The sequence below is a fragment of the Carettochelys insculpta genome, chromosome 1, assembly GCF_033958435.1.
Source record: "Carettochelys insculpta isolate YL-2023 chromosome 1, ASM3395843v1, whole genome shotgun sequence".
NCBI lineage: Eukaryota > Metazoa > Chordata > Testudines > Carettochelyidae > Carettochelys > Carettochelys insculpta.
This window is the reverse complement of record NC_134137.1, coordinates 151,279,591-151,303,333: the sequence shown is the minus strand read 5'-3', so window position 1 is coordinate 151,303,333 and position 23,743 is coordinate 151,279,591. Positions and strand designations below refer to the sequence as shown.

General features: G+C 42.5%; 1 protein-coding gene across 3 annotated transcripts in view; it reads right to left on the bottom strand.

Moving 5' to 3' along the window:
- Positions 1 to 23,743, bottom strand: part of NHS (NHS actin remodeling regulator) — a 381,037-nt gene that overhangs the window by 31,545 nt on the left and 325,749 nt on the right. For 2 of the 3 annotated variants that reach the window (XM_074993741.1, XM_074993746.1), the window contains exons 2-3: positions 8,569 to 8,721; positions 2,206 to 2,336 (exon numbers count right to left, since the gene is read on the bottom strand). In XM_074993741.1, coding sequence (XP_074849842.1) covers positions 2,206 to 2,336; positions 8,569 to 8,721 — 284 coding nt within the window. The remainder of the gene's footprint in view (positions 1 to 2,205; positions 2,337 to 8,568; positions 8,722 to 23,743) is intronic. The other variant, XM_074993755.1, reaches the window with a different exon arrangement.

Below are 23,743 nucleotides of genomic sequence, written 5' to 3'. Positions count from 1 at the left end.
TACAGAGCTCAGAGGGGTATTTCATATTATACAGGTGAAAGTAGTGGTTAAATCTACTAGAAGTTGCACTTCTCAAATCCAGTATTTTCTCTCCTGGCAAAATCTGTGGTCCAACAGGGGTATTGCCAGATGAGAAAGTAAGTGGCCTGTACAGGAGCCCCAGTGGGACTGGGAGCCAGAGCTCCCACCTGCCCCAAAGCAGCAGGGGCCAGGTGTTGGAGTCGCTGCCTGCCTGGTGGCAGCAGGGGCCAGGAGGCTGCCACAGGGCTGAGAACTAGAGCCCCTACAGCTGGGAGGGCAAAGGCCCTATGGTAGCCCCTCTCTGCTTGCAGAATCCTTACACTTCCCCTCATCCTGCAAATACTTTTGTTCAGGACCTTTCAGGTCTTCAGCATGCCAGATAAGGTAGATGCAACCTGTAGTCACTTGCCAAACACAGCTATGTTTCAGTTCTTCCACCACAGGACACACAATTTCAAAGGCAAGCTTCTTCCTCATCTGATACTAGCTAAGGAAGCTTTATGTCCAATATACTTTCAGAATGATTATACTAAATCAGTTCAGAGCCATAACCTGGGGTCATCTTGGAATGCTTCCCCCCTTGCCGCTCATTGACCCTTTTTCTGCCTATGCTACCACCATTCATCTATTTCTCCTTCTCCTTTTCTTCTACTTGGTCCCTAATCCCAGAATGTCTTTTCTTAGCTGAGTCACAAGACTCCCATCCTTGTTCAAGCACATAAGACTCATCTCTACGACGGTGCTTCTTTGAAATTAGGCACCTAAAATGTCCATTTAGTTAAAAAATAAAATAAATTGAACTTAGAATGCAACTGACGTTTTCCAAAAAGAAACAAAATCCTTCACAAGTTTGTTAAATCTGGCTGCACATTTTACCACTGCACTAAGTTGCATAACTAACTGGAAGCATACATTACCCTCAGATCCCTTTCCCATTGCTATACATAATTATTCATTTATTTATTCATAAACTAAGTGTGTGAGTGCACACTACCTAGCTATGCACTTATTCAGACACAGCCAGAGTATCTAGATGCAGAGCTACGTACTGTGCACATATTACAAAACGGTGAAATTCATCCCTGTGCTGATGCCAATATAAGGGCATACCTTCATTACAGGATGGATCGATGGGCAGCAATTGATTCAGCAGGGCCGATAAATGGACTAGCAAGCACTCTCCCATTGACTCTGATACCCCATCGGAATGAGATGAGTAAGCTCAGTTGACAGGAAAGCACCAACTGTCAACTTACTGCTGTGAAGACAGCACGGTAACTAGACCTAAATACTTAGGCTTCAGCTCAGTTAATCATGTAGCTGAAGGTATGTAACTTAGGTCAATGGCCCACAGTAGTATAGACAAGGCATTAAGTTGTACATATTACTTAACTACTATTAAGCCTGATTTCGGGTGAGTAATACTATTTTTACGTGTTTGGCCGTTCAGTTAGTCATTCAATAAACACAACATAGTATCTGAATGTATAGTACTGTACAATGGTACAGCAGAGTCCATTAGTAATAAAAACAACTGGTTTTAGATGGATGTGTACTCAGGACCCAGGTGTGTAACTGTGATACTGCTATCTCTAATCATTACTTGAAATTCTAGAATTTGTGGTTCTTGACAATGGTACCTTCCAAGACTCAAATTACAAACAGTAAATTCCCTTTTGGAAGTATCACACTTTGCTTAGGTGTTAGTTAAGAATGGCATATGAAGGTATTGTGGCACCTCTCTAGGAGGAATAAAATCTCAACTGTCTATCCATCTCCTAAAGCAAGCTCCCAAATGCAGCTCATAATAGCTTTACTGAAAACTACTCTGTGTTTTATTACTAATCAGGCAGAGACCAAGGCCACCTGTATTGTAACCACACAAATCCATAGGGCAGCGTTTCCCAAAGCATGGTACGTCTAACATCAGAAGTATGCAAAAGGATTTCAAGGGGTTTGGGTCAGAAAATAAATTACTAAAAATCATGAGATCAACACTGAGCCAACACTGGGAGAGGGGGTCTGCCAATAAGGTTGAAGTCCTGAAATAGATACATGAATGTTTTAAGTTTGGCTAACACTGCCATAGGGCAATTATTAAACATGATGATAACAATCATGATGAACAGCATTGTTATTAGGTCCAATAATAATATGCAACTTTAGCGTTCAGGAAAAGCTTACTGTTAGCAAGTGCCGGTCTTTTATCTCTTTCCTCTTCTGATTGTAGATTGCTGGGAAGGGAAGAAATGGGGGAGTCACCACTGAGATGGGCCCTGGGACTTTCTGCTCTCTCTTATCACCTCGGTTTCGTTCTATTTTCGAAAAGGAGAAACCAGAAGTCAGTTTTTCTTATTGATGGATTAAACAAAATATCTTCATTGAGATTTAAATAGATATAAAACAATGAAATTTAATCATCCAGCAATGAATCAGGCTGGTGGTCTTCCTCACTATTATTATTTCTGCAGTAGCAGGTAAACTGTGCAGAGGAAGACACAGTGTGTGCCCCAAGGAGCTTGTACAGTAAACCCTTGAAACATGCGACTTTGAGTTGCACTTAACTTGCATTAATGCAAGTTAAGCACAACTCAAAGCTGTTCTGAGGCTGTCTGCCCACCAGGCTCCCCCAGCTGGGGGAAGCCATGTGGGCAAACAACTGCCACTGCTGGGGGAAGCCAGGGAGAAGCGGCGCCTGGCTGCTGCCAGCGGTGAGGAGATGGGAACCAGGCTGCCACTTGTTCCCAGCTCCCCGCCCCGTGCTTGCGGGACCCGGAAAACTGACCAGAACAGGGCTGGTCAGTTTCCCGGGTCCTGGAAGTGGTGGGGAGACAGGAACCAAGCGACAGCCTGGTTCCCAGCTCTCCTGCACTACAGGGACCTGGGAAACTGACCAGCCATATGCTGGTCAGCTACCACCTGGTTCTTACTCCTAGCCACTTTGGGAGCCAGGAAACTGACCAGCTGTGCTGAACATTGATATTAGCACATCATTTCCATTTGTGAATGGCTGCATTTATATGCCCCTTCTGAAAGGGAGGGGTAGTGCAGCATGGCCAGAATGAGGTCTACCAATTTTGAAATAAGCCAACCGCTATTTCAAAATTATTTCAAAATAATGGTTGTGTTGTGTAGAGTGGTGCCAGGTTAGGTATTTCGAAATAACGTCTGTTAATATTTGCTGTGTATAGCCATCCTAAGTAAGAAAGAATAATAATGGAACTACATGATACCACTTGTAGGTACACTTTTCAGAGTATAAATGCATTTTTAAAAGTATAAAAATACAGAAAAAATAAAAAATGCCATAACACCATTTCTCATTTCTCTTCACTGCCTTTCTGCTTTGGTTGTTAGAATTTCTCCTGTCCACAAGATGGCAGAAGCAGATTAGCCTGATCGAAGGACACTTTCTATACTCTACTGACTGACTAAGGGAAAAAAAATCCAAGTTCTGCTCTAATTTTAATGCTACCCTGATTGTAATTCCTTTTAATGTCTCTCTGCAGTATTGTTAATACATACCATCCATAGTTTGCTGCAGAGTTAAAATCTACAGAGAGGTCAAAATGTGGAATTAATTGTAATTTTTAATTGGTTAATATAAGATTCACAGATTTGATCAATTATCATTAATAACAAACGGTTAACAGAAATATTGATGTTGATGCAAATCTATTTCAGCTAAAGAAGACTGCTGCTGAATATTTTAAATGTGAGTTGCACAAAAAAGTTTGTTTCTTCTGCTTATTATTTTTATTAGAAATTACAAAGAAACAGCTATACTGGGTCAGACCCATGTTTCATCTAGCCCAGTATCTTGTCCTCGTACAATGGTCAAAGCCAGATGCTTTAGAGGGAAGGAAGAAAACATGGCAATTTACTGAGCGTTCCATCCCTTGTCGTCGATGCCCAGTTTCTGGCACACAGAAGTTCAGGGAGAAGTCAGAGCATGGGATTATGTCTCAGACCATCTTGGGTAATAGCCATTGATGTGCCTGTCCTCCATGAACTTAACCTAGTTCTTTTTTGAAACCACTAATATTGTTGCCTTCACAACATCCTCTGGCAATGAGTTCCAGAGGTTGACTGTGCAGTGCATGAAGAAATATTCCCCTTTGTTTGTTTTAAGCATACTGCGTATTAATTTCGTCAGGTGACCCCCAGTTCTTGAGTTATGAGAGGGGGGTAAACATTTCCCTATTCACTTTCTCCACACCATGAATGATTTTATGGACCACTATCACAGTTCCCTTTAGCTGTCTCTTTTCTAAGTAGCCTTTTTAATCTCTGCTTGTATGAAACTGTTCCATAAACCTAACTGTTTTGTTGTCCTTCTCCGCTCCTTTTCCATTTCTACCATATTTTTCATAGAATTCTAGGGCTGGAAGGGACCTCAAGAGGTCAACTAGTCCAGCCCTCTGCCCAAAGCAGGATTAACCCCAACTAAGTCATCCCAGCACTTAAAAACCTCTAGGGACGGAGATTCCACCCCCTGTCTTGGTAACGTATTCCAGTGCTTCACCACCCTCCTGGTGAAATAGTTTTTCATAATATCCAGCCTACACCTCTCCCTCCATAACTTCAGACCATTGCTCCTCGTTCTGCCATCTGTCACCATTGAGAACAGTCTCTCTCCATCCTCTTTAGAGCCCCCTTTCAGGAAGTTGATGGTTGCTATCAAATCGCCCCTCAGTCTTCTCTTCTGCAAACTAAATAAGCCCAAATCTCTCAGCCGCTCCTCACAGCTCATGTGCTCCAGCCTCTTAATCATTTCTGCTGCTTTCTGCTGAACCCTCTCCAGTGTTTCCACATCCTTTGTACACTGGGAGGCCCAGAAATGGATGCAATACTCCAGATGTGGTCTCACCAGTACCAAATAAAGGGGAATAATAACTTCTCTAGATCTGCTGGAAATACTTCTCCTAATGCACCCCAATATGCCGTTAGCCTTCCTGGCTACAAGGGCACACTGTTGACTCATATCCAGCCTCTCATCCATTGTAATTTCCAGGCCCTTTGCTGCTGCACTGCTACTTAGCCAATTGGTCCCCAGCTTGTAAAAATGCATGGGATTCTCCCATCCCAAGTGCAGAACTCTGCACTTCTCCTTGTTCAACCTCATCAAATTAATTTTTTTGTACAATCCTCCAATTTTCTAGGTCAGTCTGGACATTATCCCTAACCTCCAATGTATCTACCTGATCCCCTAGCTTAGTGTCATCTGCAAATTTGCTGAGGGTGCAATCCATCCCCTTATCCAGGTCATTAATAAAGATGTTGAACAGTGCAGGGCCTAGAACCAATCCTTGGGGAACTCCACTTGGAACTGAGCACCAACCAGAGATTGAGCCACTGACCATTACCCATTTGGCCTGTCTGTCAAGCCAGTTTTCTATCCATCTTACAGCCCATGTATCCAATCCATACCTCCTTAACTTATGGGCAAGAATGTTGTGAGAGACTGTATTAAAAGCTTTGCTAAAGTAAAGGTATATCACCCATTGACTTCCCCATGTCCACAGAGCCAGTCACCTCACCATAGAAGCTAATCAGATTGATTAGGCACGACTTGCCCTTGGCAAGTGAATCCATGTTGACTACTCTTGATCACCTTCCCCACTTCCAAGTCCTCCACGATTTTTCCAGTGACCGAGGTAAGGCTAACTGGTCTATTGTTTCCTTTTTCAAAGATGGGCACAACATTTGCCTTTTTCCAATCATCTGGGACCTCTCACAATCTCCATGAGTTTTCAAAGATAATAGCCAAAGGCTCTGCAATGACATCTGCCAATTCCCTCAGTACCCTTGGATGCAGTAAATCCATACCCATGGATCTGCGTGTGTCCAGCAGCTCTTAACCTGTTCTTTCCCCACCGAGGGCTGCCCACCTCCTTCCCATACTGAATTACTGTGTGCCATAGTTGGGGAGCTGGCCTGTCCATGAAGACTGAGGCAAAAAAACATTGAGTACTTCAGCCTTTCCCACATCATCTGCCACCAGGTTACCTCCTTCATCCAGTAATGGCCCCACACCCTCCCTCATAGTCCTCTTATTGTTAACATGCCTGTAGAAACCCTTCTTGTTGCCCTTCACATTTCTTCCCAGCTCCAGTTCCAATTGTGCTTTCACTTTCCTGATTACCCCATGGCATTCTCCAGGCATACTCCTCCTTAGTCATCTGTCCAAGTTTCTACTTATATTCATCCTTTTTGAGTTTAAGCTCGCCAAGGATTTCTCTTGTAAGCCAAGCTGGTTGCCTACCATATTTGCTTTTCTGACTGTGCATCGGGATGGTTTGTTCCTGTGCCTTCAGTAAGACCTCTTTAAAATACTGCCAGTTCTCCTGAACTCCTTTTCCCTTCATATTAGCTTCCCAGGGGATCCTGCCCATCAGTTCTCTCAGGGAGTCGAAGTCCGCACTTTTGAAATCATTGGTCCGTATTTTACTGCTCACCTTTCTTCCTTTTTTGAGACACAGTAATCAATATTCAAAATATGAGTGTTCTAGGGATTAATATAGTGGCATTATGATATTTTCATTCTTATTATCAGTCTGTTTCCTAAATGGTTCCTAACATATTTTGAGTGCTGCTGCAAACTGAGTAGATGTTTTCAGAAAACTATCCACAATGATGCCAACACTCCTGAGTGTTAACAGCTAAATGAGACCCCATCACTTTATATGTATAGTTGGGATTATGTTTTCCAATGTGGATTAGTTTGCTTTTATCAACACTGAATTTCATGTCATATTTTTGCCCAGTCACCCAGTTTTGTAACTCTTTGTAGTCTGCTTTGGAATTAACTGTCTTAAATAACTTAGTATCATCTGCAAACTTTGCCACCTGACTGTTTACCCGCTTTTCCAGATCATTATTGAATGTGATGAACAGTACTGGTCCCAGTAGAGATCTTTGGAGCCCCTGCTTTGCCTCTTTCATCGTGGAAGCTGGCAATTTATTCCTATCCTTTGTTTCTTTCCTCTTTCCCAGCTACTGAACACCGAGAAGACCTTCCCCTTTATCCCATGGCTGCTTACTTTGGCTAAGAGTCCTTGCTGGGGGACCTTGTCCAAGGCTTCTGAAAGTCCAAATAACTACACCAATTGGATCACCTGTGTCTGTACATTTATTGATACTCTCAACCAATTCTAATACACTCATGCAGAAGGCTATGATGTAGCCATGGGCTCTTCTAGTAAAAATCATGGACGGATCACTTGCATTAGTAAAAGTCATGGACAAGTCATGAGTAATAAATGAAAAGTCAGACAGTCACCTGTTCATGATGTTCACTTAAAATACCCCTAACTAAATCTTAAGTGCTGGGAGAAGGGTGTATTCCAGTGGACACTGCTGCTCTAGGGAGGGGCAATGCTCTGGAGGTCACTCAAGAGCCCTGAGGCCACTCTGGGCACGGGTGGCCCTGGGTCCCACTGTTATTGCTGCTCCTCTGGAGAGGTACGTGTGGTATTTCTGGGGCATTACTACTGCTGGGCGTGTGTGTGTACAGTCCATGAAGCTGTAGAAGTCATGGAAGTCCCAGAAAATCATGAAATGCTGCACAAGTAAAGCTTAGAGTCTTTCATGGAGGTAATGGAAGTCATGCATGATTACATAATTACAAAGGCTGTAGAGATTCTTCCCCAACATATCATATTGTTTATGTTTTGGACAGTCCTGTTCCTTCCGATAGTTTCAATCAGTTTGCTTGGCAGTGAAATTAGGCTTTACTGGGTTGCAATTATCAGGCTTGCCTCTGGAACCTTTTATAAAATCAGCCTCACTTTAGGTACCTACCAGTCATCTGGTACTGATTTAAGCAATACGTTACATACCACAGTAGATAGCTCTGCAATTTCATATTTGAGTTCCTTCAGAACTCTTGGGTAAATTCCATCTGTTCCTGTTTAATTAATCAATTACTGTTTAATTCATCAGTTTGCTCCAAAACCACCTCTACAGTTCCTCAGATTTGTTGCCTAAAAGGAAGGGCTCAGGTGTGGGATTTCTCCTTCGTATCTTCTACAGAGAAGACTAATGTAAACAATACATTTCACTTCTTTCCAATTGCCTTCCAGTGAAGACACTTAATGCTGAACAATTGCAAAGGAAAGGAATTCAGTCTGTCCGTTTACTAAAACATCAGATTTTTTTCTATTTTGCAACCATTTAACACTTGGGAGAAAAGATGTCTTTGTTAAAATGCAACATTTCCATCCATTGAGCTTAAGAGTGAGAGCTCACAGTACACAGCTCTGAGAGACCAGTACATGATCACAAGAACACCCCTGGAATACATGCATGACGATCCTAATATTTCTAAGGTTAAAAAAACAGAAAGAAAACTTTAAAAAATAAAAGCTTTTAGATTTTTCTAGATAAGAAAGAAGCACAGCAAGGGGCAAACCCTGCTTAGCACTGCTTTAATCACTAACGGCTTCATCCAAGCCTAGCAATTGGGAATCTTTCCATTGACTTCAGTGGGTTCTGGATCATGCCCACAGCTTGGGCAAAGTGAGTGAAGATTGTGGAAGAGGTTACCTCTACGCAAGGCCCGCAGGTTCTGTTTGGCGTGGTGATGTAGCTCCTCCACACAGGGCGGTCTGGTTGAGGGGAGGAAAATATTTCTTTGCTGATGCCAAGGTGCTCGGTAGTACACACTCAGTTTACTCTCTGCGTCCAAGTTAGAGACAGCTATAGAATCAAAACCAAGAAAATCAGACATTTACTCACTGTTATATGCAGTTTATCTGAAACAACAAGCTAGGCATTATACTAGGTTAATGCCAGAAAGGGTGGTTCTGAAGGAGTCATGTCATGTCTCCCCCGCACCCAGTGACATGGATCATTATTCTTCAGTCTTCTTCTACATAACCCAACCACTCAGCATTTCTGTAGTGCTTTTCTGCTGTAGCTCTCGCAGGGCTTTATAGAGAAATCCAAGGACTGTATCATTATCTATACATTATACCCTCGTGAATAGTAACAGAGAGGTAGCCATGTTAATCTGTATTCTAACAAAGTCAAACAGCAGTCCTGTAGCACTTCAAAAACTACTTGTGGGTCTGTCCCACAAAAGCTCATCATCTACTAAATCATTTTTTAGTCTTTAAAGTGCTGCATGACTACTGTTTTGTTTTGTTATAGCTTTGTGTTATATATGCTGTGTGCGTGTGTGCATGTGTATGTGTAATAGATTTGGGATGGGAGAAATGCCACTGTGAAGACAGGGGACTGGACTGGATGACCTCTCAAGGTCCCTTCCAGTTCTAGTGTTTTATGATTCTATGAATCACAGCCACTGCCAGTGGTGCGGGGGAGGGGGGGCATTTTCCCACAGCACACAGTCTCATGAAGCCATGTGTGCCCCATCCCCATGTGTGTCAGGTAGGTGCCCACCTTCCCAGATGCCACGCCTCTGCCCCCACTCTTGCACCCTCATCCCATTCCTGCACCTTCCCTCCCACCTCACCCATCTTCTGCACTCCCTTCCAGACCCCCCCAGCCCACTCCTGCACTCTACCTCTCACCCAGACCAGGCAGTCCAAGTTCACCCCACATCCTACCTCGTACACAGACCCCACATCTTCAACCCAGCCCATTCCCCAGCAACCCCTTCTTGTGCATGGCATCCCTCATTTCTGGCTCTACTCCAGAGCTTGGGGCTGGCCCACAAAAATCTACTAGCCCCAGTCCCTGTAGCCTCTGGGGGGTGGAGCTTGAGGGTAGTGCGTTGAATGTCCTTTTTTCTGCTTCTCAGTTGGGTGGCACATCTATGAGGTTTTAGGGTGGTGGGTCTCTTCATACAGGCATGGAGGCAGGTCAGTGAGATGGGGATGTTTTTGCTTCTCACTTGTGTGTGGCTCCTGACTCATTCCTATGGGTCAGTGGCCCCCCAACCCCAAAAGGTTCCCACCCCATGCTAAATCTATGTTAGCTATTTAAGAGTCAAGGCTCGTGATCATTTTCACTTTCAAATGGCAAAACCAGGGCACAACAAAGTCAAGCAACCGCTCAAATTCACCCATTGAATCTGCATCAGCATGGAGAACAGAACCCACCACCCCAATCACCCACTAACTACTAGATTATGGCACCTTGTAGATGAACAGATATTTTGGAGCATAAGCATTTGTGGGGAAAAACCTGTTTTGTTAGCCTACAAGGTGTGCCAGGACTTCTTGTTGTTTTTGCAGTTACAGACTAACACAGCCACCTCTCTGATACTAGATTATGCTGTGTCACTGTAATATACTTTATCTTCACTGTCTCACAACACTGATTATTAGTTTACTGCATGTCAGTGCCAAAAACTAAGATTACTGAATGTGTCCACTAGGTAAATTCAAATGCTATATTTTAAAAAAGGTACTTTTTAAACAGGCATTGGCTTGTGAGGGACTGAAAATATCAACTTGTCTGCCCAACAACCTCAGAGGACTTCTTCTGAAAGTTACATGAGCTAGTCACGCATTGAGGAAGGCCAAGGGGAGACAAGTTTAAATTTAGTTTGTTCAGTCACATGGGAAGTAAGCTAACACCAATTCTGCTGTTCTGTGGTGGCCAAACAGACCTGATTTGTATCACTGTATTTAACAGCTCATTTAAAACAAAACAAAACAAAAAACAAAAACAACTCTCTCTCTACTGTTTTGTGATAAAATTGCCTGCATAAAATCTAGATTTTCTGATTATTTCTCTTTGGCAAGTTACTCAATGACCTCCACTTTCTGCCAGAAAACTAAGGAGTAATTTGTATGGTGCCTAGCACAATAGGCTTCTGTACTTTGTTGGTGTCTAGCCACTTTACAAAAAACTAAGTAATAATAAAAAGATTAGGCATACAACAAGAGAAAGAATCATGAAACCTGAATGAAAGAAAGGGCTAACATGGAGTAGGAGAGTGGAAGGATTGGAAAAAGCATGCATATTTTAGTTTCACATGCACCGCACCTTTCCAAGTTTTATGAATCAGTTATTTGCGAGGGCAGTTGCCATTTTGTGAGGGAAAGCTGAAGCAGCATGTTATAAAGAAGATAAACACTGTGCTCTCTCCTGGAGGTTTTTGTTTGTTTGATCTTTGTTTTTGTTTTCTTGTTTCCTCTACTGTAAAAATAATAATCATTCAGATTGGAAGTATATGGTTGTATTTTTTGTACGGACAGAGGAAGGGCAATCTCAGAAGGAAGTACTGGGAAGGGGGGACCACAGGACAGTGAAAGAAAAGAGGAGGACACTGCAAAGGGAGAAAACACCTAGAGCCAGCCTGGCTAAGCATAACAGAGGGAGTTGGCAGGCTATTTAAACTCTCCCAGTGATGACAACAGGTCATCCGAAGTATTTAAGCAAGGGTGTCTGGAAATGGAGAATTACAGAGCACAGTGGGAGGCCTCTTGAGTCTAGGCAAAAGCCCAAGCTTTAGGATACTTACCCTAAATTTTAGGATCACCTTTCCAGTACTTCCCTCTGGGATTTGCCCTTCCTCTCTCCATACACAAAAAAAGCCCAAACGGTATACTTTCAAGCTGAATGATTATTATTTTTAGAGTAGGAGAAACAACAACAAAAATCTCCATGAGAGAGCACAGTTTGTCTTCTTTATAACGTGCTGCTTTAGTATTCCCTCACACAATGGCAACTACCCTTGCCACTGGCCTTAGCATTGCACAGTTCTTCCACTGGTTTAATATGCACCTTTGCAGACCAACACTTCTCATGATTTTCGCCACTGTGTATTGCAACATCCCAGTGCAATATACTACATGGGGCTACGGATGAGCATGTATGTTGATGGTAGACATTTTTTGGGGGGGGGAGGTTGGGAGTTACCTTTAAGTCTCTGTTTTGAAGCCATACTCGTTCATTATTATAAACATCAGCAGACTGCATCTGCAAATCCTTGATGGCTTCTCTGTCTACTCGTAGGCTCTCATCACTGAAGAATTTGACGCGCACAATGACTAATGGATTTTTTTCACTTTGAGGTAGGGAAGCCTTACCCCCATTTTACAGAAGGGAACTGAGACATGGGGCAGATTAAATGACCTCCTCAAGGTCACATGGAAGGACTATGACTGAGCTGGGAACTGAAACTAGGTCTCTTGAAACCTAGTCCCTTGTACTATCCACAACTCAAGGCTTATATGCAGAATTGTCCAAGGGGGAAAATATATGCATGTTGCTAATGATGCTAATGACGGTAAACATGCTTTGTATCACGGGGGATAGAGGATGTTCTTCATCACTGATTTTATGACTGAAGATGCAAATAAAATGGTAGGCACAAGCCAACCCCTTTCCATCCCGAGAAAAGTTGACTCGACTTCAGCTCACTGTGTGTGGTGGTTGTAGAGAAACTCAGAGTTTTACCTGCTAATGAAATGTTCATGTATATTTCATTACATCAGCTTGAGAGGCAAATTATCGCAGTAAAATGAGCTGGGTTTGGTTGAACGTGTTTCATGGAGGTTTTAAAAATAAAAATGTTTAGTACTGTTGTGTTGTGCATTAACTATACAGTGCTCTAGGCATTCATGGTACTTTACATGGAAATTGCCTGTGCACTTTCCCTACCCTGCTGTCCCTTCCACACAATAATTATTCTCTATCAGGTAAACTTGCGCAAGCTAAATATAGGACTACATTAAAGAACAAACACGTAGCTCATTCTCAAAGGATATGATGCTAGGAAGCTTATAAAACACTGGGCTACATTCTCAGCTGGTGCAAATCAATGTATCTTCCCTAATTTCACTGGAGGCATTTTGATTTATTCCATCTTGGGGGTCTAGTCCACTAGGACAAATGAATCATAGCTGTTTGCACAATGCCCACAGAAATGATTTAACATCATTATGAAATTCTAGGGTTTCCCAGAACTATCCATTCTCCTTTTAGGCCCCCCTTTTCAGGGGTACGATTCTTCTAGATTCTGGCTGTACAAGCTCATCTGTTAGTACAGACCCTTATGTCCATTCACCGACTCATTGATTTGGAAAGTGTGTACAAAGGCTGCAAGTCCAAGCAAGTGGATGCAATGCCAGAACTGGGGCCTTTTGCTGTAAACTGTTTGAGGAAGCAAATATATCTGTGCCCAGAGCTGAACCTACAGTCTATACTAAAATAAGCAGGGGGAGAATGATTTCATGGCTAAATATAATTGGGCTAGGGCTCAGGAAATCTTGGCTCCCTTCTCATTTCTCTGCCCCACACTTGATGTAGATGCTTGTGTTAATCATCTATTCTCCCTGAGCCTCAGTTTTCTAGCTCTAAAATGGAGGTAAATATTTCATCCTCCCAACCCTTCTTTTGTCTCCTCTCTTTGGAGAGTAAGTTGCTCAGAGCAGGAACTATGTTTGTACAATGACTAGCACTAGCCTATATGGGCACTACTGCATTGCAGATAAAGTAATATTGTACATCAGCTGTAAAACAATAATCCCTATATTATCATGTCCCGACCACCAAAGTAGGCTGAAAAATCCAGGACAGGTACATGAAATATAACATTTCTGTCACCACACACAGATCTTTTTTTGCCTGGGGTATTATGCAGGTAGACAGACTAGATGATCCAAAGGTCCCTTCTGACACTAAAAGCCGATGGATTGGTGAAGAGATGATCATACAAACGATCACATTTATTTCACCATGGATCACTGTAACTATTTTATCTCTTGTGGGATGAAAAAAACAAGCTTGATTTAAGGTAGACACCATTACATTCTGGTAGGTAACGTTGGTTGGTATCATGTCAATAAGAGTCAGACACACACACACTCTAATGGCTATTCTGTTAAGCAGACTTGCAGTTTTCTAAATGGAGGTGGAACCAAGTTGATCACATTTTGCATTCATAGACCCTTCACTCCCCCTTTCCACTCCCTCCTATCCCCCTCCACCTTTTGGTTTTCAAAATCATAATGTGGCAGAGTTGTGCATGGATGCTTGAAGGTAACACAGCTCAATTCACTCAAGCGTGTGTGTTACTAATAACAACAACATAAAGGCCAAGCAAGAAAGCTTTCTGCTCTATTTATTTTGATAGATTCAGGGGGTTTTCTTGAGTCTCTCACGTGCCGTCCCACACCCCTCAGCTCCTTAGTTTCTTAACTTTCTAGTTTTTGTTATGCTTTTGGCGGTGGTGGGGATTATATTTATTGTTGGGTATCACAGCACTATTTTTGTACCAGTACTTGCCAGTACAGAGTACTGGCACCTCTGCAGTCCCAGCCCCAGGATTGGCTGGGAGGGAGGGGCAGGGAACCAGCTAAGTACCAGTGCCTCTTGTTTAAAAAAAAAAAAAAAAAAAAAAGCCCTCTGGGGTATCAGGAAAATAATTCCATATGCTTTCTGGTTGGAGTGAAAATGGGCAAAACCAAGAGTGGATTTTTTTCAGAGAGGGAGGAGCCTATATGCTAAGGATTAGAAAGCCTGGAACTGTAATGCAATGAATCTCTGCACAACAGAAACAAAACCAAAGAGGCTGCTGAATCCTTCTTAAAGTATATACACTCCAAAAGGGAAAGTAGAAAAGGACTGGACTAATGAGTAAGCCTATTCTAGAGTCTGGAGCAGAGCTCCTTTTCTGAGAGCTCCTTTTCTGATGATAATGCCTCTCGAATCTGCCAGTCATTGTTAAGAAGCCACAAATGATAGAGTAAGGGCTACACAAAAAATGAAAAAAAACCCAGGGCAAAAACTGTTTCACTATTATACCGTGTACGGTAGCCAGGTGGTCCAGTAGCCTACAATCGTTAGACATGTGGGTTAGTGGTTGGGAGTTCCTTTATCTCCATTGCTGCTGTCCTGTATTCAAGAGCTTCGCTTTCACATTAATAAGTGTATTTTTCAAGTCCTTTTCAGTTAATAAAGGCAGCATATTTCCTGTTTAGTGCAATGTAATAATAAGGCTGTATATTGACCCAGTTTAGTACTCATCTGTCTGCAGCTAGCGAGGCTCATTAGTAGCAGCTTCTGTGTACTCAAACTCTTCCATGCCTGTTCCATTGGTCAATGGTAAGTTATTGTTTGAAAAGTTTATATGCAGAATAGTCTACGACATGCAGAAAATTCATTCTGAGAAGAATTAGTCTCTCTCAAAAACAAGACCATCTGGGAACACATTCAACTTCATCATGCATATTAGTGCATAAATGTTTCATGGAGGCAATTGCTCAGTCTGACAAATTTTATTTATAACCCTGAATGTCTCAAATGATTTTTGCCCCTTATGTACTTGTGTCTTTGCTGTTACATCTGGGTGGGATGGGGTGGTGAAGCCTATAATGCTGCAAAATGTACAATCTCTTGTCTGTGGTGCATGCCCCACATTGTGTGCAACATATCAACAATCTCTGATCTTTCATGGCAACCTCTTCCGCAGCTGCTGCTCTCCTTTCTCCTGGTACATGGATGCCTGCCCAGCTTTATCCAACACATGACAGAGACCCAGAGGCACAAGTGGCCAGGAGACAGAAAAGCTGCTGGGAGATGTGAAATAAACAATGCTGCTACATGGCTGGAGATCATATAGACATCGAAAAAAAACTCTGTTGGTGCCATAAGATAAGAAGCTAACGTGATGTCAGTTTTTAAAAAGGGCTCCAGAGGTGATCCTTGCAACTACAGGCCTAACTTCAGTACCAGGCAAACTGGTGGAAACTAGTAACAAAGAGAAGCGTCAAGCATATGAACATAATTTGCTGGGAAGAGTCAACATAGTTACTCTTAAGGGAATTATCTCTCACCAATGTATTAGAATTCGTTAAGGAGGTCAACAGGCATGTCAACAAGGGGGCATCCAGTGGACACAGTGTACCGGGATTTACAGAAAGCCTTTGGCAAAGTCCCTCACAAAAGGCTCTTAAGTAAAGTGAGCTATCATGGGATAAGAGGGAAGGTCATTTCATTGCTTGGTAACTGGTGAAAAGATACCAAACAAAGGCTAGGGATAATGGTCAGTTTTCAGAATGGAAATAATTAATTAGTAGCGCTTACTCAGGAGTCTGTACTGGGGTCAATCGTATCCAACATATTCAAAAATAATGTGGAGATAGGGGTAAACAGTGAGGTGGCAATATTTGCAAATGATACAAAACTATTCAAGATAGTTAAGCCCACAGACTGGGAAGAGCTACAAAAGGATCTCTCAGAACTAGGTGAGTGAGCAACAAAAATGGCAAATGAAATTCAATGTGGATAAATGTGAAGTAATGTGTATTAAGAAAACATTATATATATATATAGATAGATAGTTGGGTCTAATTAGCTGTCACCATACAAGATACAGATCTTGGAGTCATTGTGGATAGTTCTCTGAAAACCTCCACTTAATGGGCAGTGGCAGTCAAAAAAGCTAACAATGTTGGGAATCATTAAGAAAGGGATACACAATAAGGAAGACAATATCATATCTATATAAATCCATGGTACGCCACATATTGAATACTATGTGCAGATGTGGTCACCTCATCTTAAAAAACATACATTGAAATTGTAAAATGTTCAGAAAAGTGCAACAAAAATGATTAGGGGTTTGGAACAGCTGCCATAAGAAAAGGAGATTAGTAAGGCTGCGGCTTTTCAGCATAGAAAGGAGAAACTAAAAGGGTATAGAACAGACGTCTATAATATCATGCCTGGCCTGGAGAAGGTGGACAAAGAAGTGTAGGTACAGGCTGACTTTTCTAGTTTGACACCATCCTTGGTCCTCAGGCTGAATGGAGCAATCCCAGGGAAAAGCCACCCTCCCATATTCTACAATTCTTTCCCTACCCTCCCATAGCTTTTGGTGTTCAACAGCTCAGGGCGAGAGGAAAGAGGGAGGGAGAGAAGCAGGGATGGGGGAAGAGGCAGGGTGGTTGTGGAGCCCCACAGCATGGGGCCAAAGACTGCAGGCCAAAGTCAGTGGCACTTATAAGGAGAGTACCCCCCATCTTTCACATTCCCTGACTCAGTCATATTTAGCTACTGTTGGCCAAATATGAATACTGTTTTAAATGCTTTTCTCTCACAGCAACAAATAACCTGCAGCATGGTTTCCCATAAGCCTGAATGTTTCAAGGCTTCATGAAGGGATGGACAATAACCTGACCGAAGCACATTCTAGCTTTCATTTTTAGGGCTTCATTCCTGGGAAGCTCCCTTGATCAGTGGGTTCATTTTCCTCTCTCTGTTCTTATCAGTGCCCTAGATTGTGCAAGCAGGAGGATGCTGCAGCTGGAACAGCAGTGGCTTCATGAGCTCTGATGGTGATGAGTATGAAAGAGTGTCTGTAAAGACAGAAGGCTTACGTTTGAGTGATTCATGAGCAGCTTTGTCCTTCCAACCCTTGAGGAAGGCTAAGACTAAAAACAGCTCTTATACTGTATAGCTGTGTCTACATTTGTATTCCTCTTTTGAGCTAGGTATGCAAATGAGGTAAATCAAAAATGCAAATGAGATACAAATTTGCATATGATACCTCATTTACATATTCTTATTTCAAAAGAAGAAAACCAGTGTAGACACTGTTCTTTCCAAAGTAAACCCCATCTTCGAAAGGGAAGAAGGATTCTTTCAAAGATGGGGTTTACTTTCAAAAGAGCAGTGTCTACACTGGTTTTCTTCTTTCAAAAGAAGCTATTTTGAAATAAGAATATGCAAATGAGGTGTCAGATACACGCATCTGTACCTCATTTACATTTTCAATTTACCCCATTTGCATACCTCTTTCAAAAGAGGAATGCATGTGTATACACATATTATACATACCTGTGTATATACATGCACACCCAAATGTGTATTCCCCATTTTACAAACCCAGAGTTCTGCAAAGAATAAATCTCTCTGCAACCCATCCATTCTAATGTACTGTGACAGAAAATACTGAGAACTGTAACTTGTGTATCGCTTAATAAACACTGAAATATTCAGTAATGTTATGTGCAGCTATACTGCTTCTGTGAGCCCTGTTCTGTGATAGGCAGAAACAAATCCATCAGTGGAAGCAGCTTAGTGAGCAAAATGAAAAACTTACAGAGGTGCTCTGGCTTTATTTGCAAGGCTGCTGAAGGCATGTGACTAACCAGTGTTTTCTCAGTGGTGTCTGCGCATAAAATTAAAATCCTCTCCTTTGACGGGTTCTACAGAAAGGTTATTCTGCCCCAGCTGAGCTTCTTCATGTTTATAACAGAGGGAGAGGGCTGCCTGAACATGCAGCAGCAGTGCTAGAGAAGGTCGGAAGAGTATGTTAATCAGGACAAGTGCAAAAAAGGTAGAAAACTGAAGAACCTCTGGCAAGCAAATTTAAAGCTGCTATTTGCTCAGTTTCCTCTCATGCCAAGCTACTATTTATGCCAATTTGCCACTACAGTCCCCAAAATAGAGTTACCCTATATCTGGGTTTTCCCAGACATTGATTCTCTCTTGAGCCTCCTTTCTCTGTCAGACTCCGGGTGGAATTTTCACACAACAGGGAAGGTCTGGGGGTTTCACACAGCAGACAAGCTGAAGCTCAGAAAAACCCCCAATTGGTCTGCTTCTTCATTGGTTCCTCCCCTGCGTCTGCACTGGTTGATCCACTCCCCTATAGCCACAGCTCCTGCGATCTAACCCAGTCAGGCCCGGCTCCCATGCCTGGGTAGGCGTACCACAGACAGGCACTGACTGAGGACTGTCACTGTCAGCCACCTGGACATCATGACAGTAAGGAACTCCGCTCCCCCTCTCCAGTGAGTTCCTCCATTACAGTACCCACTCCAACTCCCTAACTGCACCTCTGCCCCACACAACCTCCGTATCTGGGAAACCTGAAATACAGTAACCCTACCCAAAAAGCCCTGCAATAACAAAACAACAACGACAATGATGACTCAGCTTACTCTCTAGGAAACCAGGAGCATTTCGTTCAAATCAATTTCTCAACCGCAAACGCTTCCAATAGACATTTTAATGTACATCCTCCCCTTATGGTCACCTCTTCAGCCAGCCCCGGGGGAAGCAGCTACTCAACCGCTTTTGAGTAATTGAATTCGCGAACCTTCAGTTCACAAATTGTGAGACTCTAGTGTATATAAAAGCTGCTTGTCCAGGACCATCCCCAGTGGAAAGTGGTAATCTGTGAGGTAGTGGTACAACTTAGGAAGTCCTGCTGCAGTGCGGATGAGGAGAGGTGAAGAAGAAGAAGAAAAAAAAAAAAAAAAGCAGCAAAAACTGCCCCACACCCCTCCAACAGCTACCGACACCTGCCCCTTCTGCGATAAGGTCTGCAGTTCCAGAATCGGGCTGGTCAGCCATCAACCGACTCACAAATAGGAGGGCGACATGAAGACATTAATGAGTGACCACAAGAGAGAAAGCAAACTCATAATTCATACTGCAACATTCAGCTCCATCTCACAGCAGGGCAATGGGCAGCTGGGCAGGGAGTGGCTTCCTTCCAGCCAGATGCAACTAACACTATACATCCAGGGAAGAGACAAGTAAGAGTTAACAGGCAAGCTTTGAGACATCCAGGCTAGAATTTCCTCAACCTAAAGAGCCATGAGTTGCCCTACAAGGAGAAAGATGAAGAAATGGGGAGGAAAAAGCCCTTTAAAAGGAAGCTCAGAACAGAAGCTTTTACACCGACCTGAGGAATGGTATAAAAGTCAGAGGGCTGTATGTGCATGCTGGATCCCCCAAAGGGCTAGGGTACAATCTGGGAATCCATCAAGGCAAAAAGTAACTTGTATTAGAGAAGGGAAGTTTGCTATCACATGTGTGAAGCCTGCCATTATATATTTCTGTGTAACGTGTATGCATTTGCCTTTCCATACTAGCTCATCTTTGAATCTGTGATGTTTCTACTAAATCCACTGTTTTTGGTTTACTTTAACCCCAGCAGGCCTGTGGACGGAGTAGGTATGCCGAAGTAACATGACACGTGGATGACAAAGCAGAGAAGAAAAAATCCAAGTGTCTGGTAGTTAAGAACTTGGAAAGGGTAACTTTGGGGAGAGTTGGGACTGGAAAGGCCATTGATGTTACCCTACAAGGAATAATGAAGGTGGGACCTTTATGCTTGTGAACTGCCTTTTGGCACAGGGTTCCAAGCCACAGAAGCACAGTATTAAGGCATATCATGGTTATAGGACAGGTGGTGATGGAATCCCTCACTGGGCCAGGTCATTTGCAAAGCATCACACTTGCCATGAGTAACGGGGTGTCACAATTCTGGGAAGGAAAGATAGAGAACAGGAAAAATATTAAAGAAATACGAATAATAAGAACACAGGCTGAGGTGTGTAGGCTGTATTTTGTCTGCAGCAGAATGGCATCCGGGATCCATTTTGCTAATGTTTCCCCCCATCTCTATCTTTAATTACTCCTGACATCTTATTTATCATATGTGAGCGCCCTTACAGAGAAAGAACATTTGTTGTCTGACCTCAAGGAAAACAACTGTCCTGACTTTTATGAGGAAGAAGCTTCAAAATATAGGCAAAACTTCAAGAGCAATTAGGAACTTGAAAAAAAGAATTTGGTCCCTCAGTCACTGGGCTGGAAGCTGCATGAACATTACCTTGAGGGAAAATGAGAGAGCTTTGCCTTTCTCTTAAGCAGGCCCTTCTGGCTGGTATTCAAAGTGGCACTGACAGACTCCAGAAGAGGACTTTGTCCAAGCCTCCCCAGTCCAAGAGAAGGTGTACTCGGCATGAAACTGAAGGTAGAGGGGGAAGAGCAAATGTGGGGGAAATTGGTGGCGAAGGAGAGGAGGGAGAAAATTATATAAAACCCTCTGGGCCAAATTCTTGCCTTATGTGCACTTTTGTACCCAGAAATTGCCTTTGATATGGTTGCATTAATGACCCAGCAACTAAGGGCAGACAACAGCCACACAAAAGAAAACAATACCGTAACATTTAGGCTGGGTCTACACCTACCCCCAACTTTGAAGGGAGCATGTTAAATCAGGGCGATGGGAGATTACTAATGACGTGCTGTGGTGACTACGCAGCACTTCATTAGGCTAATTTGCCCCCACAGCAGCTCTGAAGCTTCAAACTTCGAAGCGCCAGCATGCATGTAGGAAGTGCCCGTGCTACTTTGAAGTCCCTTTACTCCTCAAAAAAGACTGAGAAATCAAGCACACAAAAGTCAGGAAATTCAAGAGGAGAGAGGCCAGATTCTGATTGTGTTTTTGCCAGATATTTCCAGACTCATTCCGTTGATTTCAATGGAAGACATGGCCACATAAACGTGCTCAGCAAGTTCTACCCACTCTTAGGGCTTACACAACTACCTGCCGCACCTCATCCCCACTATCTGCTTTCCCATAGTACAACCAACCTACTTCCCATCCAGATGGATTTTGCATCTGGATTCATTAGTATTTACCTGGCCCCCATCACCACAGAATCTGAGCGCTTGGCATTCTTTAATGCATACTGATCCTCATAACTGAGATAAGGCAGTGCTATCAACTCCATTTCATGGATAGGGAACAACAGTAGAGGGACGTGAAACCTCAGGCCCTCAATGGTATTTTACTTTCCCCCAGCCCCCCAATTGATTTAAATGAAAGATGCATGCCTAAATTCTAGGGCTGTCAATTAATGCGCATTAATATCTGCGGTTAACGCAGGGCAGATAAATGATAACAGGGACAAAGAGACTTTAATAGAAAGAAAAAAAGAAGTGGGTCTGTCCCATGAAAGCTCATCACCTAATAAATAATTTTGTTAGTCTTTAAAAAGCTACATGACTGCTGGTTTGTTTTATTAGAATACAGACTAACACCATTACCTCTCTGTTACTAATAAATTATATTGTTAGTCTTTAAAGTGCTACAGGACTGCTTTTTTCGTTTTGTGAAGACACAGACTAACATGGCTACCTCTCTGAGACGCTGGCTTACAGAATGGGAATACTTCAGTGAAAGTGCAGGTTGTGGTTAAATTTTTCGAATGGCCTGGATGAGACCAATATCCTTTGTGATGAGGGATAATGGAATGTTATGCTTTAGGTCACAGGCTGAGAGCTCTCAGGTAGGAATTCCCCTTACTCCTGTCCCCACACATGAGCCAGGCTGGCTGGTTCACTTTCCTGTGTGAGAAACTGGCCTCAGCCAGAGGCACTATATCAAATAAAACCCTGGACCTGCCACGAGAATGGCTCTTGTGGATGCCTTTTTCCCATCCTAGGGCTCTGCATGGATCTACATTAGCAGAACTCATTCTGGAATTATCACTTATAGGAAATCCAGTGCGCAGTGGGCAAAATTGCATGCTGCACCTCCCGCTGTATTGCTAACCCCAAGCATTCAAAACCTGGGAGATTTGATTTGCAAATCAGGAGATCTGTAGAAAAATAAAACTTGAGTTGTGTTTGCTTTCTGGGCTCTGGTCCCTTAGGGTTCCCATGTTCAAGTTTTTTCCTCTACAACCTTAAAGGCTAAATTAAAAAAAAAATATTGTTTTACAGCACAATTAATCAAGATTAATTTTAATTGTGTGATTAATCTGTATTAATTTTAATCACATGATTCATCAAGATTAATTGTTTTTTTTGCTTGACAGCCCTGCTAAATACTATTGAGACACTGGGCCAAATGATGTGCTCAAGCTCACATAAGAAGCCTGTGGAATAGCGGGGACTTGAACCCACATCTCCCACCTGGAACTAAGCAAATAATAGGTTTTTTTGGATTGCTGAAATTCCAAAACCATAAAACCTACTCTTTTTCAGGTTGGACCAAAACCTTTTAAAATGTTTTGGTTCAGACAAAGTCAAAACGTTTCAGCAATGTCAAAACAAAATGTTCCATTTCAGCACTGAAAAAGTCTGAACATTTGGTAACCTAGCCTAAACTATTCACACACATAATCTGAATTCATGAACAGTTTCAGTAGCTCAGAAACTGCATTTGTGGAGAAACAAACTATTCGTCCCCAAAATTTCATCCAGCTCTGCCCACGCCTAAGTCCTAGGCTTCAGCTATAACCATTAGACTATCCTTTCCCTTTGCAAATCTGCACTAGTAGAGGCTCATAAGGATCATGGAGTGAATCAGACCCTAAATATATGAAGTATGCATATGAAAAAAAAATGAATACCTTCCCCCAATTTTTCCCTTGTGAAGGCACATGGAAAAACAGGGAGCTAGAAAAAAATGTTTTTTCCATAGAATGATGACAACCACCAAAGTATTAAAAGCAAAAATAAACCTTCATATTTTACTCTCTCTCAGTCTTGGCTGGCAGCACCAGACTCTGTTTAACTGCTGGTTCAGGTAGCTATCAACATTTTCAGTTGTACTGAGTAAATTATTATGCACAATTTTAACTACTCCTGGGCACAGCAAAGGAAGACAGTCTCTTTTTTCCCTTTAAAAACACTGAGCGAAATTCTCCTCAATCCCAGTAGTCAACTCGGCTGACTTCAATGTGTTTGTCTGGATACAGTAAAAGTCATTCATATCCAGCAGCCCCAGGAGCAGGAGGCTGGCAGACATTCAAATACTCTGGCTAATGAAGAGGTATACCTAGCAATGCATAACACTAAAGAAAAACAAGATTGTGTATAATGAAACAAATAAAAATGTATGCAGAGTACTTTATTTACCAACAAAAGTAGTATTGTACCCTGTTAACTGTAAACTATTTTCTGTTGTATCATCAACATGACGCATTTCCTTTCATACACTGAGGTCTACAACTTGCCATGGTTAACGGCTGGAAGGATGCAATGCAAG